Raw genomic sequence first — 17,055 nt, forward strand, 5'->3', positions numbered from 1 at the left:
CAGGCAACCATATGCATAGTTAGTAGATATTCGTGAAAACAATAGTTAATATTAATGAATATAAATTAAAAAGCAATAATTAAGAGTGCATGAGAGATTTTGCCAGAATTAATTCTCAGGAAGATTATCTCAGAATGATCAAGATATATGTTCCAACCACACTCTGAAAGTTTATATAGCTTTTTTCTATTGTCAGTTATTTATTAAAGATGGATATGAATAACTTGATCGATACAGGTGTATTCGTTGTTTCGATTTCAACGTAGCAGAAGATTTGATCCCAGTTATGACGAAAAATAAGGAATTAACGTAACTTTTATGGTAATATTAAAAATATAATAAAAATATGAATATTTTGAATGAATTGAGCGTCCAAATTCTTATGCACAGTCGTGTATGTGCCATTAATATTCGAAGCTTCGAGATTCCAAGTTTCCGTTTGAATTCCAACGTTGTTCGCAAAATTTCATTGTCTCTGCTGTTCCCACAGAATCGGCAGCCTCTATAATTCTGCATTAACGGTGTTATAAAGCACACCGGTCCGTGGCATTGCAACAGAGAACGTATACTCGGCTGTAGGTGAACATTAAATATCGCCAGCGAAGAAGCTTCACCTATATCGGAGAACTCTGCGAAAGCAGACTGAAAACAATGCGATACGAAGATTTCACGTGTCTGTGAACAGCATAGCGTGCGCGCACAGAACACAGATCAATGCTCAGGACGCAATCGTAACGAGAGTGGCAAGTTCTACCTTCACACATCACCGGATGGTATCAGATAGAACCTGTAGATCGTACGTCGACCTCAGCGGGGCGCCTTCGAATCCTAAAGTTCTGCGAATCTGATGAATGATACGACTGGAAATCGAGCGAATAAACAAGCACCGAATCATGTACGCCGACGAAGCTCGGCTGAATCGTATTGCAAACCAGGATCGATTTATTCGCGTTCTGTTCCATTCATTGATGCTGCTGTAATGCTCGCTAGTCGAGAAACGGATAACAATGACATCGTATGAAATAATAGTAATATGGGGTGACTAAATTGTGGGGAACCTACACAGGGTTGCTTGTAGAAGTCAATATAAGACGAAAATAATGCATAAAACTAGTTTGAGGCTTCGTGTACTGATTCTTGACATTTAAAAACCAGCGTGCCTTCTTTCGCTTAAACCTAGTTTAGATTAGTCAAGTTATTCGAATTTAAGTCGTTGACGACCTGATTGGAGCGTAATGGATCTAATCTAATCTAACAGAAAACGATACCCAAGGAAGTGGTTATGTATGTATGTAAAATGTTAATTACCATGTTAATTACTATTGTGAATATAATAAAAACATTATGTATATGGAGCATGTTTGCATCGAAAGTTAAAAAATGATCGACTCGCTTTAGGCAACTAATATCAATAACAAATGCGCAACTGGGAAACTTTACGTTATTTAGCAACGTAGTCGGAAATAGAGAGTAATTGAAAGCACTTCAACTTTACTTGCGACTGGAAAGCATATTCCAAGTTAATTAAAACAATAAACTCACTTTAATAAAATGTTCTATATTATTTGAAATCAAATGATTTGATTAAATAAGAATGAGAGTAGAAATTTGAAAAAATAGTTCAAATAAATAACAACTTTTCAGAGTAAAGGGATTTTATGTAATTTGAATTAATATGGATGATTCTTTGGGGTGGTGCACGTCAGGAATATTTTGGTCAATTTTTGTTTGTCAATAATTAATAAATAAAACCTGAAAAGTAATTTCTTTACTCTTCATTTTATTTTGTGTTATAGAAATAAGTTATTACATTTTTTACCATCTGTTATCGAACATCTTAAAGTATGGAGAATTTTAATTGTAGGAGAAATTTGACTTGTAGAAAGCTGGGAAAATATTTTTAAATTGATAATATTCTTCTTATGCATACAAATTTTATTGATAGAAATCGGTATATATCCTTCTGTATAATATCCTTACACATTGACATAATAACGCTACCGGTTCGCAATTTGAATATTATTATGTTATCTCCTGTTTATATTATCATAAGAAATTAGAAATTACAAATATACATGTGTTTTAAGAAATCTAATTTATCAAAGTAGTCGGCAAGGTATGGAAATATTTGTTTACCGTAAGTGTAAATGACACTTGTGAGTATGCTGTACCAATGACATTCTCAAATTTTAATTGTTGCCCATCGATTAAACTTTGTTATAATACTACCTTACGTTTATGAGCCAATATTATAGTTACAGGTTTTCAAACTTGTATTTTTGTATTTATAAATATTTTAGCAAGTCAGGTAGCCAATCGACATATATCCTTCATTTTACAATCTCAGCTTTCTATCAGTTTCTAAATTAATTTGATAAATTAATTTTTAATTTTCTCTTTGTTATTATCTATCGAGCATTATTCAAGTACTTAATATGATTTATCTTATCGATTGCTACATTTTCATTATTTCTAGCAGGCTTAATTTTATCATTCTTCCAACATAAAAAGTTTCTGTTCCTACATTTGTTTCTTGTTATTACATTTTTGACCCAACTTTTTTTTTAGTACCTCGATAATTTTATGTACACTGAATTATCACTGAAAAATTATACTTTGTCTAAATCCTAAGACATTCTTTAAGACGAAAATTTATAAATACAAATTCGCACATGTCAAAAATGTGTGTCACATATGGTTTCAGAATTTTTGTACGAACAACATTAACTATCTTCAAGGTTGATCAAATCTGCAAGATGTTGTGTATACATACAAATAACATATTCATATTTTATGAGCTGTAACACAGAAATCGATAGAATAAATTTTTTAATTATGAATCAGCATAGAAAATAAAGAAACAGAACTGTTTACTTCAAATGTAATCTATTGAAAACATCTCTGTAAATAACCAATGTTGTTTATAACATGCATATGTATACAAACTGCGTATTTAACTGGAGTTTGGATGCATAATTTCTATGCATATGTTATCTGTTTTCAAGGCTAATCATATTTATTGAAAATCCTATATAGGAAAATCACAGAACTTTATCATCATATCGATTTCATTGTTACAATGATTCGTCTCGCGTTAGTTGTCATTTTCATCACTGGCATTGTCCTCAACAGTAAATGAAAAATACACGAAACAAATTACTATGAAACGTAATACAAATCATTAAATTAATTAAAACTTCATTTGTTTCAACGATTACATTTTCTCCATATATGTACATATAGATTTCATAACTCGTTTCGTTCTTGCAATATGATAGCACTACATACTTAAGATTTATAACAACTTATTTTTTAGTAATTACGGCTCGAAATCAGAATAAAAATTATGCAGTTTTAATTTCAAATCGCTAGTAAAAACATTTAACTTTATACTTATTACCATGCAAAAATATACTTTTATAAATATAACTAAAAGAGTGAAACCTACGCGGAGATTTGTTTCGCCATCTGAATATTAGAATCAGGTGTTTATTCGAAAAATTTTGTATATTTTTGCGTATCCTGTGCACTCCATTATATACGCATACTTTTTTTACACATTTAAATTTCCCATCCGCATCCAAAATCCGCGATCTATTCATAAACTGTCTTCACTTATCCGGTGCGTGGATTGTAACGAACACCAAGGAATAGAAAGAAATTTATATATCAACAAAAAAGTGGATATTCCTTGTAAATATTTTCACCTAAACTTCTGCCGATGATTCCAAGAAATTGCTTGGGGCTAATGACGCGAGCAGTGGTCAATTTTCCTGTACTGTATCCCTAAGGGTGGACAATCATCACGTCTATGGTGATGGTATTATTAGTCAACTTCACATCTTAACAACATTCTTTGTCGAGATTCGTACTCTGCTCTAGTTGGGTTACGTATTTTTTTTGTCCATACAAATATTCTACTTTCTTGTAGCTACATGCTCTTCGTCTAAATATCGTCACAAATATCATACATATGTACCTCTCGTAGGATTTGAAATGTTTGATAAAAAGAAACAATGCTTTAGAATTGTTTGTTATTATTCTATATTGCTTATTGTTTTTTCACCTTCTCAGACCCATCGAATTTAACAAATTTCAAAAGGCTGTTCCACCTCGAGTTGCCAGACCAAAGGCAAATCCTAAAAATGGAAAGGTTCCCGACGTTTTACCATATTTGGTGGTTGGAATTGTCGATCCGAAGAAATATCAAAAGTTCTATGTTGGAGAAGACGTTATTTGCACATTCCGTAGCGTTGGGCATGGCACATGTAACATACACATCGACAAGTTTGCATCGATATTACGAGACGTGTCACGAAGGTTAAACCCCTTATCAATTGATAAATGCCCTAAATGAAAATTCAGAAAAAAGTGAAAAAATTGAATAATTTACAAAGAACAGACAGAGTCGATCAGTCTGGTTTTTGAGAAGCTTAAATAACATTAATTACGATCAATAAATAATCAAAATGTTCCATTATTAGATCTCAATATCAGTGAGCGTGGATTGCAAAATATAAAATCACTTTTTCTATTTCCTTTCAGAAGATAATTATTAACGATTATCTACGAAGATAATTAAAATCCTTTTCTTACAGGGTGACAGCAGTAGTCTATTGGTTTATAGGACTCACGTGGTTGCTGTTGTATCTCGTGCTATTTCTTACACAACTGATAAATTTGATATTTCCAACCAGCGACCATGACACCTTTTCGCTTATGCAACAAGCCATGAAATGACAATTTTAACAAAATTCATCCTATGTACTGTATAAAACCTTATAAATAAATAAGCAGTAATTTAAATAACTAAATTGTCAAATTTATTGGTAATAAACTCATAATATAACGTAGATATTATTTCATAAATAGTTTCTATATCGTATTCAAACATAATTATACACATTCTTTTTATTATTAAACTTTTCTTAAAAGTATTGTATTCGTACAAAACATAAAGTTGATAAAAACATATCAAGGTAAATATGTGATCTTTTCTAAGGTACAGAAACCATGAAAAACGTAAAAATATAAACATGACAGCCAGTAACAATAAAAACAGTGGAAGATAATCTTTACAAGAGATATCGAACCGAAATAGAATAACGTTATTTTAAAAGCGATAATTGTATTATTATAATACTTCGAATCGCATTAAATTATTTAGTACGCGTACGGTCAAGAGGTACAAGTGTTTGCTTCTAAGTAATCACTAAAATAGATAATTCAAGTACGACGTTGCTGTAATTTTTCTGTGTTTATGTGATTAACTTTCAAGCTTATCATGATATGTATCGATAACGATATGTATCCAAGTACCTATTTCAAACATCGATTCATATAAAAGGAAATCATTCACTTGTATCATTACACTCCAGTTTCAAAATTCTCCGAGTTACAATGACACGTCTCGCGTTAGTCGTCTTCATAATCGGTGTGGTTTTCGGCGGTAAGTAAATAATAGAAATTCAAAAAAATTAAATTCTAATAAAATAAATTAAAAAATTAAATTCTATTAATAAACTCCATTAAATTTGACTCTTTTTTAATAGTAACAAACGTTGAAATAATCCAATTATAATTCTCTTGTCTGTTCTGAATTCGCTAAAGTTGAATTTCATACTTTGCATATTACCTGAATAGAAACGAAATGAAAAAATAACAAGTACGTTACTGTGCATAATATTGTAATAAGAAAAATTAATTCGAAATTTTATTTATATAGACGTCTTCGCCAACAACCAAACGAACGAGATTGACGAGCAAATCGTCGGTGGCACTGATGCTCGCCTTGGTCAGTATCCTTATCAAGTATCGCTGAGACAAAATGGAAGACATTTCTGCGGTGGTACTCTCGTTACCAATAGACACGTAGTCACTGCTGCTCACTGCATCCACGGTATTGTGTCTCCTCCATTCAAGGATTTCACTGTTGTAACTGGTACAGTTACCCTCTCAAGTGGTGGTCAAAGCCATACTGTTAAGTCGGCCGTCTACAATCCCGATTTCAAGCCTAGCTCTGCCGATTCTTACAGAAATGACGTTGCTGTAGTCACTGTAAGTAAGAAATCGATATCGTTGAACGGAATAATATTTTACAACGTACAAAGTTCTTCACTTTTATCGAAATACAGCGTTAACATTAATAACGATAAAATACTTATTTCTAACTGTGAAAATAAATCCACGCCAACGATACAACGGTACATCGTCTACATCAGCGATATTATAATTTCACCCTCATAGTTACCTTCCTGTATAGTCATTCAAACCAGTAGTCATTGTTACGTTTCAGGCATACGCACTCCTTGTTACTTTATTTCTCTCTCTCTCTCTCTCTCTCTCTCTCTCTCTCTCTCTCTCTCTCTCTCTCACTCACCTACTCTTTTTCTTTTACACTATATAAATAGTTGTATATAATACACATTAAAATACTTTATTCCAATTGATTGTAATAACGAACGTATCTGAAAAGGAAAAAAAGATGCTACTCGACCGTTTCACAGTGAGAAAAATTGGGGCAGACAGTCAAATATGCAACATAATTATCGATATTTATTCCCTATGTGTATAAAGTTGAAAATGCATATATTTTTTTGTATCTAAAATCTTGTAGATAAAGAGACATGTAATTAGTTGCTAAATCATTAATTCTAAATTCTACGTCATCTTGTTATACTGACAAAGGGTTAAAACGCATGAAAACTCAAATAAAGCTGTTTCCTTTAACAAGATTTCACTTGCAAATATATCAATATTTGTAATAATTTCAGCTCGCTAACCCAGTTAGCGTAAACGCTAACCAGAAGCCAATTCCTCTCGTTTCTTCTGATCCACCAGTTGGTGCAACATTGAGAATGACCGGTTGGGGAAAAACCAGTGCTAACGCAGCCAACGTGCCTAATACCCTACAAACGACAACCGTAAATCTTCTAAACAATGCAGATTGTCAGAAGCGCCTGGGAATCCACATCTACCCTGGACAATTGTGTACCTATAACAAAAAGGGTGTTGGTATCTGTATGGTACGTACTAAATTTCAATTTTATGTTCTTCAAATTAATATGATCACATATCACAGCTAATATACACATTCATCGATATTCTACTTCAAGTATAAATTTCTAAAACTAAAAAATTGAATATATATACAACATTTCTTTCATATATATAATTTTACAAATACTTACACTCAATTCATATAATTCGCCATATAATTGTATGGTTATTCAAGGTATGAATTTAGAATCTGCTTATAATTTTCCAAAATTAGTTTCACGAAAAATATTTGTTCTGCCTACAGGGTGATAGTGGCGGTCCCCTTGTCTACAATGGCCAACTTGTAGGTATCGCTTCCTTTGTCATTCCATGCGCTGAAGGCTACCCTGATGCTTACACTCGTGTCTCTCAATACAAAAGCTTCATCAACAGAAATTTATTTTAATTTAGAGTCCAAAACTTAGATAATAATTATTGTACAATTCCTATTTTCTTTTTGTAAATAAACAGAACTACATTCACTATAGTGTCAATCGATTAATTTGATATCTTGTAAATTTTATTCTTTAAATTTATATACAATGAGATCAATTACTATCGTCAGTGAACGATGACGTCATCGACGCTGTTCCACTGTCCTCGCCGTCTTTGGTATCGCGGAACGTGTGGGTCAGTCAAAAGGCCCACTCGATTGCGAGGTTCCTTATAGAACTTTTACTGTATATCATTAACTCGCGCAATGCTTTATGTCAGGTATTATCGCCAAAAATTAAAATTTGATGTAACGACATTACAGTTCTCAGAAATAATATATAAATTCATCGGTTAATTTGCTTTATGCATTTCTTTATTTTACCTTCATGTTTGCTTTTACATATTATTCTTGTCCTGTACTAAAAATTAATTTACCTATTAGTTTCTAGTTTTAGTTTCTAGTTCTACAATCTACGTACAAATACATCGAGCTATTACTGCTATTCTAAGAATATCAGTCTAAGGTCTAACAAACTCAAGATACAATTTGTGAACTAATTTCGAAAAACGATGTTTTATCTCTTAAGAAAATACTGTGTACAACCTAGATTGTAAATAGCATTAATTAGGTATATCCTCCGGCTTGAAAATTTTTAGTATGTCTCGGTCTCAAAAGATCTTAAAAGACATCATAGAGATCATAAAAGATAATGACTACCTTTAGTAAATGACTGTTTTATTCATAATGTTATTCTTTGATAGTGTTGGAATTATAATTGGAAGACTGCGAATGTTTGTGCAAATTCATATTGCAGAGAATACAATTAGAAACGTAGATCCTCGATAGAAAATTGTTTCATCTGTCAAGTATTATAGGAAGCGCTATACTTTGAATATTTCATACATCTGTTCGTATTATGTGCATTCTGTGCAATTTCGTAATTTCAAATTTGTTATAAATTCATAAAAATTCGCAATCGTTTCAACGTAAAACAAATTCGTAATGATATTTAGAGATGAAATCTATAATTGTAATACATGCGATACCTTCCTCTTGTTTCTCGAACAGATATACGAAAACGTTTGTCGAAAAAGCAAAAGATGTTTCAAACACTCGGGCCGGATTGTATACACAGAGTTTCTAAGACAGTTCACATACTTTCGTGAGCCGCTGTATTTGGTCAGCCGTGACAATATTCCACCCTCTTTCGGCATTGATTTACATGGACCGCGACCCTGACGAGGATAAGCTTTATTAGCAGAGACGCCACGGGGTTGTTCTCCTCCCGCACCCTGTTCCACGTCGACAACCCTCTTGCACAGGCGCGTGTACATCGCGTGACGTAGTCAGGAAAAGTATTGCCAAGGGTAGCATCGTGCACGAAATGCGGGTTAGTAGGGCACGAGCGTCGCGACGCCGAGCGTCGACGTCGTGTCAGTACCACCCGTTCGGTTTCTTGCATTCCTCTTCATTCGTCGGTCTTTTATACAAAAAGTTACGTTGGCTTCAACGAATTAGATCTATAAAACGATTGAAAAAGGTGGAATTTTAATATTTTGGTGCAAATACTCATGGGATGTGAAGTTGGTGGAGGAGATGGCTATGATCAAATGCTGCCTCGAGACAGAGGTGCCTGACGTTTTCGAGATTCTCGCACGAAAGTGCACTGACCCAGGCTGTGAGTACAAATCAGTTGTTTTACGATAAAATGATAAACATTTTAGTTAAAAGTAAAAATTTTAGAAATGATATATGGTCTGCAGTATGTACAATAACTAGAAACAAAACTTCTATACAGCTGTATTTATCATAGCCGGTTACATATTAATTAATTAGGTTCAGGTATATTAAATTTCGTATCGTTTTGTGGCATCTGCGTGTGACTACAAAAATTTGCACTAAGAAAATGAAGTGTAAAATGTAATAAAAAAAACATTTTATTGGAAAATAACTGTATGTGCAAATGCTTCTTGCAGGCACTTTAAGTACGTATGTATTAGGACACTTACTTCGTTACATTTGTTAGAAAGTTAAATAAATTGTTAAAAAGCTTCCTCGATAAAAATAAAGTGGAAATTATCCACAAAATCGGTCAAAATCTGATTAATTCATTATCCATAAAATACATACTTGAACTTATTCAGTTGAAAGTTGTTAAAGGAATTACGATTGATGCAGTTTAATTTACTTTATATTTTCGCATAACATTCTTGGTAATTCCATAAAATTAACTTTTAGACTTTTATCTAGAGAGTTCACGAGTCAATAGGAAATTGACTGAAGCTGTGAACACGTGCTTTCGCACGGTTGTTATCGCAACTCGCAACAGTTTCCATGTAGTTTGACAAACCCACATCTGCGTTTATCGCTCTTTTGATATGACATTCGCAATCATAAAATTGTGCATGAAAAGCATACAAGAATTATTATATAAGTAGTTTGACAAGAGAGTTATGGAAGTAATGAAAAATAATCAGTTGTAAAGCTTTTCATTTCTTTGAACTTCTGCAGCTTTGTAGCGAAAATTGTGTATTTATGACGGCATTAATATAAGTCTATCGATTTATCGATGGTGTATATAAGTAATATTCATTACTTCGTATAAACTTTGAGGATATCCTGCACACTATATTATCTTGCAAGTGTTTCATGTTTCAATCAAATACCTCCGTACGACCTAGTTTAAGTGTCCTAAAAAGCAAACTGTATGTTGCAATATTTGCAAGAATACATAATATTTGAAATAAAATTTATTCGTATTATTTATATTTACTTATCTCGTAGTATTTTTACTATCGTAATTCGAAGGATGTTTCCGTGGCTCAGAATAAAACGAAAACCAAGAATGACAAGATTACATTGTAAGTTGCGTTTCCTGAGAAAATCAAATTTGAAAACTTGTTAAACACGCGTGAATTTAATTCATTTCCGACTGAACAAGACTAGACGATCAACTGAAAATTGTTCTAAAAATTGTGTAAAAATAAGTTAAGAATTTCTAATCAAGTGATTCTATAATTTTGTAACAAAATATTCGCTAAAAAACACACACACACACACACATTTGAAAATAATACAAAATTGTGTGCAATTGCAAAACAGCGTATAATAACCTCAAAATTTCAAGTTGATGTTTGACCAAATTAAACGATGACCGTGTCTTTATTGCATTTTCGTAATCAATTTCCTAATTTTCCAATATGTAACATTAATTTTACGACATAAATAGATGGTATAAATTGATTTTGGTATACTAAGTATGATAGAACAATTTTCATATAACCCTTATTTGCAAACGTGCAAACAGATAAACGCGCGATATTATATTGATTTTCGAAGCGCGCTGTCAACATTCGGAACATCTTGTCTTCCTGAATCGGTTTAGCTGACAGGCGTTCACGCTTTTACCTTAAAATAGTTTTTCCCCAGATAATGCACGTATATGTGTCTCATAAAGGTGAAGAATGCAGTTCGTTTATGTTTGTGCACAGTACACTGATTACGTTAAAGTGGAAGATCCAGATTCGTGGGTAACTAACGTTGATAATTGCGTAATTAATTTCTTTAATTGTTGGTAAGAATTGTCAATTTTAGTAAAAAGAAAGCGATTCTCTTATCTTCGATCCTTTATTGCATTTCTTACAACAAGTAAGTGCAAATTATGGACACCTGCATTTAGAAGTTTGAAGAATAGCGTTGACACGATTGAATACAGTGATTGGAACAATATACATTTTAATGGAATTATTTAAATATCGATGAGTATGTTTCTTTATTTTAATTGATTTAACTCCATCGTTTCTTTCATGAATAATATTTAAATCTTCTAGTAATTGATATTATTGTATTTATATTCCATATTATACTCATAATAACTGTATGCAATGAGGATAAAGATATCGTAGAATTACTAATAAATAGCGATAGTACTTACGTGTGTAATAATATTTAAATCTTCCAGTTATTCTACTTTTAAATAAGATGATGTTAAATAAATTGATATAAAATTTATAACTATAAGAAACTATATCTACGCTTCACTTGAAACGTAGTTAAAAACATAATATAATTAAAAATCTTTAAATAATATATTTCTTTATAAAATGAAAACAACATGAAACTTTTTCAATATCTTTTTTAAATTAAAATTCAAATGTTGAAAAAGTAAATCGTACTGCCATCTTTCGACTCTTACCTACATTTTGAAATGTAACTCAAGTCGACAAAAACGAAATAACTCTTACCGACCTTAAATTCTTCGTGACAAAATTTTGTCATGAAAGATAAATGTAAATTCGTCTATGATAAACTGTACAAAATGCTTATTTATAACTTAACTCATACACATTACAATTACTGTACAAATTAATAAACTCCATATAGTAGTATTTTACACTATTTTATAAATAAGAATTGCATATAGAGCAAATCGCATAATGATTTTTGGTAGCGGCTTAAAAGTACACATTCTATTGGTTACATCAGTCGATCGAAGTTTGTTCGAGTGTACAGTGGTTGTTCGATCGTAACGAAATGTTTGGTAAATATCGTGATTTTGTTTTGAAGCGTACAATTTTTTCGTGAAATGTCTTTTTCATATTTACCTACGATTAGTTAGTTTTCACCTATCATCCGATATATTTCACGGAAACATATTTTTCGCCCGTGTATATTTTCTCTCCTTCTATTTCTGTCAGGTTGTTGCTGGTGCTGTTCAGCTTTACGCCCACGATATAAAAGACTTGTTGACAATATTTTTCCTGTAAATCCTCAGGTAAACTTTATATTTTTGATATATTAACAAACTTTCATAATTATTTTATATTATCTGTCACAATAAATATATCATATCGCAGTTTCATTACGTAATTCATATTTTTCATGTATGTATTAATCTATATCATTAAATTCATTTAAAAAGAATATTGTTATCTTATTGAACAATATAAGGGCGAGATATTTGTTGGGTAATTAACCATATTTATTAAAATATTAATTGGCTTACTCATTTGTAATTTCTTTTTTCTAAGTGAACTGAATTTTGTGTCAATTCTCACATAGTATACAAATATTTTGTTTATGTACAAATATGTTATTATTAAAAGATTTATATGTATAAATACAAGAAGAAGTGTATCATGATAAAATTATTAATACACATACGATTGACATTTAGTCTTGATTTTATTGATTTTTAAATTTAAAACATCAATCTTGCTGTCTAATATTATAGAAATTAACATTTAGTACTTTTTATATACATCAATATTTTTATAATTAGGATGGCTTAGTAAAAAATAACATGGAGAAACTGACCTTTTATTCATTAAGTAGCCCTGAGAAACTAGACAGGATTGGAGAATATTTGTTTCAAAGGGCTTCCAGGGACATTTACAGGTATGATACAAACAACTTAAGTGATAGAGAATTGCATATAATTAATTTAATAACTGTGAAAAATGCACACTCATGTGATCAATGTAAATTCTTGTTTACTTATGCTATATGCCAGTCATATAAATAACTATATGTCATTCATCATTATCTTACAAAATATTAATTTCTTATCTGGATGTATTAGGTATTTTTATATTTGAATAAGAAAATATATAAATAAACATATTTATAATACAGGAGAAGAAATGGATTTGTTGTCATTGCTATGGAAGCAATGGATCAGCTTTTAGTAGCATGCCATGCTCAGACTTTAAATTTATTTGTTGAAAGCTTCTTAAAGATGATACAGAAATTGTTAGAATCTACTGATCCGCAATTACAAATACTGGCAACCCAATCTGTAAGTTTCATTAAATAATTTTAGATACTTTATATTATTATATTTATTTATATTTTCTAATATAAAAATTTTTTTAATGTTACCTTATCATTTATTACTATCAAAAATAATTGTATTTTTGGCATCTTTCAATTCAGTTGAACAAAGTGCTGGCTTCTTCCAGTTTGTCCGGTTTGCAAACATCGAGCAGGATACGCCGTCTTATCACACACGTTACGATTTCTTTGTATCAAAATACTCTGCAATGTGCCACTCCAACCACAATGACCATGCAATCCGCAAACAGATACGGCTTGCTGGAATTCAGGGATTGCAGGCATGATCTTTATATAGTTAAATATGTATAACTAATAGTTTGATCAAAATTATTTTATTATAAATTGGAATTAATTACATATTTGTTGTTTTTAAAAAATGTTTTGTATTATATTTTCTAATATAGGGTGTTGTAAGGAAAACACTTTCTGATGATCTAGTAGAAAACATTTGGGAACCTGTACACATGGATAAAATTGTTCCTTCATTGTTATACAATATGCAAAACTCAAGGTGATATATACAGAAGAAACCAGTGCATATGTACATTATGTAAACTGATTATTATATATATATTTACAATTTCATTTTGATAGATATTCTAATAAAGAAGATGCAACACCAGATAGCCCAACTGAAGAACGATCAGACCCACCACAATTTGCAGAAACTTGTATGCGAGAACTCGTTGGCCGAGCATCATTTGGTCATATAAGATGTGTTATTCGACCCGTTCTAAGGTTTGTATGTTACATTTTCCATTTAAAGTTTAAGTCAATGTATACCTTTTATTGTGAACAAAAATAATTATAGGTAAAATTTTAACGAACATATTAATACAATAAAAATTATTTACAGGCATTTAGATAACCATCAGTTATGGGTCCCTAATTACTTTGCTATTCATACATTTAGGATAATTATGTTCTCCATTCAGGTTAGAAGAAAATCATTAAATATTGTTATTACTTATCAATAGGTACTTAAAAAAGGATAATCAATAAATATCAAAATATATCAAACATTTTTAGTCACAGTACTCTTATACAGTTGTGGAAGCATTAATGATTCATCTTGATGATCATTCAAAATCATCCCCCAAGATCAGAACAAGTATTGCAGATACTTTGTCCAAAATTATTTCCATTGCAGCTGGTGAAAGTGTTGGTAAGTTTTAATACATATCAAAATTTGTTTATTTGTATTGCAGAATTATATAAAATAACATATTTTTAAAGGTCCCTCTGTGTTGGAGATAATAAATTCTCTGCTATCTCATCTTAGAGTTAGCGTAACAAGAAATCAATCTTCAAGTAATGATGAACAATTATATCAAGAAGCTCTTATTAATGCCCTTGGAGAGTTTGCAAATCATCTTCCAGATTATCAGAAAATAGAAATTATGATGTTCATAATGAGCAAAGTTCCATATAGTCAACCAGATCGTATAGTTTCAGTCGGTAAAGGAGATGTACTACTCCAAAGTATTCTTCTAAAATCTCTTCTAAAAGTAATTATACATCATTAACACGAGCAAAACACTCACGCTACTTAATACATACTTTTTTTTTATTACATTTGTGTAAATACATTTCAGGTTGGCACAAAATACCAAACTATACATTTGAATACAACTTTTCCACCAAGCTTTTTGGAGCCATTGTTAAGAATGTCACTTGCAGCAGATGCTGAAATGCGGCTTTTAGTACAAAAAATCTTTCATACTTTAATCGATAGGCATCAAAATATTACGAAACTTGCGAAACCTACGTAAGTTGTCAATAATAGATTGTTTTAATTTATATTATTTTTAATAACATTAATTAAATCTTTCCAAATATAATCCTATCATTTTTATTGAACAGAGTAAATGTTGCACAACTTGATCTTACAATCGAAAAAGGATCCAGACCAGATGTGATATTTATTCGTAAACATGGCCCTGAAATTTATTTAGCGTTATATGAATCGTTGGAATTGGCAAGTAACACGGTGGAAAACGTAGGATCTATATATACAACATTGGCATTACTTGCCGTGGAATTGGCCTCAGAAGAAACTGTGTTGGAGTTACTAAGATTAGTGCTGAGTCTTCAGGATTTAGCTTTAACAAGTGGCCAAATCAGTATTTCACTCAAATTTAATTTGCACGCTATTGTCATCAGTTTGCTTGTACTAATATCTTACGTTTGTAATATTACTTCACTCATGGATTACGCAAATAAAGTAAGTTACAAATTGTTTCGTTTGTTGGTACATATTCTGGTCAATAAGAATATATTCTAGTTCCTTTAATTTTTATATTTTAAGATTGTAGAAGTACGACGAAAGGAAGCACCTCACCTTTTGCCTGATTTGCAATCTCAGTATGATAGTGGTTTATCTTCTAGATTAGCACCCGCTCTATTAGTTGATCAAACTGTTTTAAGCGAATGTTTAAAAGGAGCTGGTCTTGACAGTGGAAAATTGCAACAAGGATCTGGTTATAGTAGTATTTCACTACAACATCGGTAATAGTAATTACAGCAATTTTTAATTTTCTCATCTTATTAATTGTGTAATCTTTGTAATTATCAATTTCATATTTTTAGGCACTCGTGGGTCGATAGTGCTGGACGAAATTCGTTAGCCGATATTAATTCTGGTGCTACTGAATTAGATAGTGGTGGCTCATCTCCTGGTGTTCAAAAAGTACATCCTTTATATATAGTTCTAATTTATTTATAACCTTCTAATAATCTATTTTTTGTATACCTTTCATTCTCAGAAATTACCAGGAGAAGAGCTAACTTTTGAGAGTATGAAACGAATTCTAACAGAAAATAATAATAATCATGTCATAGAGGAAGAAAAACGAATGCAATTATCGCACTTGTTTAGAAACGCACCATTCCAAGATTTGGTATCAAAGACACAACCAAAGGTATAAAAAAAGTTAATAAATTTCTTATTGGTAAAAAACATAAAAATAATGATAAATAATTTTACAGCATGATGTTTTACAAAGTAAACTGTCAGAAATATTTAATACATTATCCGTTGATCCACGAAATGCAACTCAACCAGGTGGACCACCAGCAGATACCAAACCAAGTCAAGCTCCAGCTTATGAAATACATTTCCCAGAATTATTTGTTTATTAAAATGACAAGTTTTTTCTTGATATGACATTTTTATTAAGTTGAACATTACAATTGCCATATGTCAATTATAATCAACTTAATTTATTTGTACATTTTACGTTAAAAAAATGTAGAACAATTTGTACATATAACGCATTTTGATACCGTTTAATGTGTGCAATTATATTTGCTTAATATTAATTACATTTGTGTATATATATTTCTTTTTAATATTTATAAATAATTAATACTTATTATTGTTATTTATTTCTAATTATAATAAGTATTATTTCAATTTTGTTAAATTTATTGCTCGTTATGTTTGCAAAAATATTTAAAATAATTTGAAATTATCGTTTCATAATTATTTGTACTATGTAAATTAACGTTGCGCGATTCATAACACATTCCTGCTTGTGCAACCCGTAAAAAAAGTAGTGACACATTTATGTACTAATACCCTATTATTGGTAAATTATGTAATATAATGTCAATGCTATGTTATTAACAAGATTTGTTTTAATATTCGCATATCACTGGTATAATATTGTATAAAAATGTAACAAAATTTTGAAGAAGTAATGTATAGTTCAAAGAAAATATTGTAACGAAGTTGAAATATTCAA

The 17,055-nt window shown here is 31.0% G+C and overlaps 2 protein-coding genes and 1 long non-coding RNA gene across 4 annotated transcripts; 2 read left to right on the forward strand and 1 right to left on the reverse strand.

Annotated features, from left to right (window-relative positions):
• Positions 1 to 5,293: 5,293 nt before the first annotated feature.
• LOC122568050 (chymotrypsin-1-like) lies at positions 5,294 to 7,523 on the forward strand. Its single transcript, XM_043727360.1, has 4 exons — positions 5,294 to 5,449; positions 5,726 to 6,057; positions 6,774 to 7,025; positions 7,304 to 7,523. Exons 1-4 carry the CDS (start codon positions 5,401 to 5,403, stop codon positions 7,442 to 7,444), a joined length of 774 nt encoding a protein of 257 aa, XP_043583295.1. The 5' UTR covers positions 5,294 to 5,400; the 3' UTR covers positions 7,445 to 7,523.
• A 305-nt stretch (positions 7,524 to 7,828) lies between these two features.
• Positions 7,829 to 11,004, reverse strand: LOC122568053. Of its 2 annotated transcripts, XR_006316955.1 has the most exons (4): positions 10,883 to 11,004; positions 10,248 to 10,349; positions 10,071 to 10,165; positions 7,829 to 8,994 (listed from the first exon to the last, which is right to left on the reverse strand). It is a non-coding gene; the product is annotated as an uncharacterized LOC122568053 (long non-coding RNA). The 2 variants fall into 2 exon arrangements; XR_006316954.1 differs by lacking the exons at positions 10,071 to 10,165; positions 10,248 to 10,349 and having other exon boundaries at positions 10,883 to 11,001.
• LOC122568047 (protein EFR3 homolog cmp44E) lies at positions 8,988 to 16,933 on the forward strand. Its single transcript, XM_043727353.1, has 16 exons — positions 8,988 to 9,152; positions 12,172 to 12,248; positions 12,756 to 12,871; positions 13,109 to 13,271; positions 13,435 to 13,587; positions 13,714 to 13,820; positions 13,904 to 14,047; positions 14,166 to 14,244; positions 14,339 to 14,474; positions 14,546 to 14,817; positions 14,905 to 15,077; positions 15,173 to 15,533; positions 15,618 to 15,817; positions 15,899 to 15,998; positions 16,075 to 16,230; positions 16,298 to 16,933. The coding sequence occupies exons 1-16, from the start codon at positions 9,071 to 9,073 to the stop codon at positions 16,448 to 16,450; spliced, it is 2,472 nt and encodes an 823-aa protein (XP_043583288.1). The 5' UTR covers positions 8,988 to 9,070; the 3' UTR covers positions 16,451 to 16,933.
• The last annotated feature ends 122 nt before the right edge of the window (positions 16,934 to 17,055 follow it).

This window comes from Bombus pyrosoma, linkage group LG6, assembly GCF_014825855.1.
Source record: "Bombus pyrosoma isolate SC7728 linkage group LG6, ASM1482585v1, whole genome shotgun sequence".
Taxonomy (NCBI): domain Eukaryota; kingdom Metazoa; phylum Arthropoda; class Insecta; order Hymenoptera; family Apidae; genus Bombus; species Bombus pyrosoma.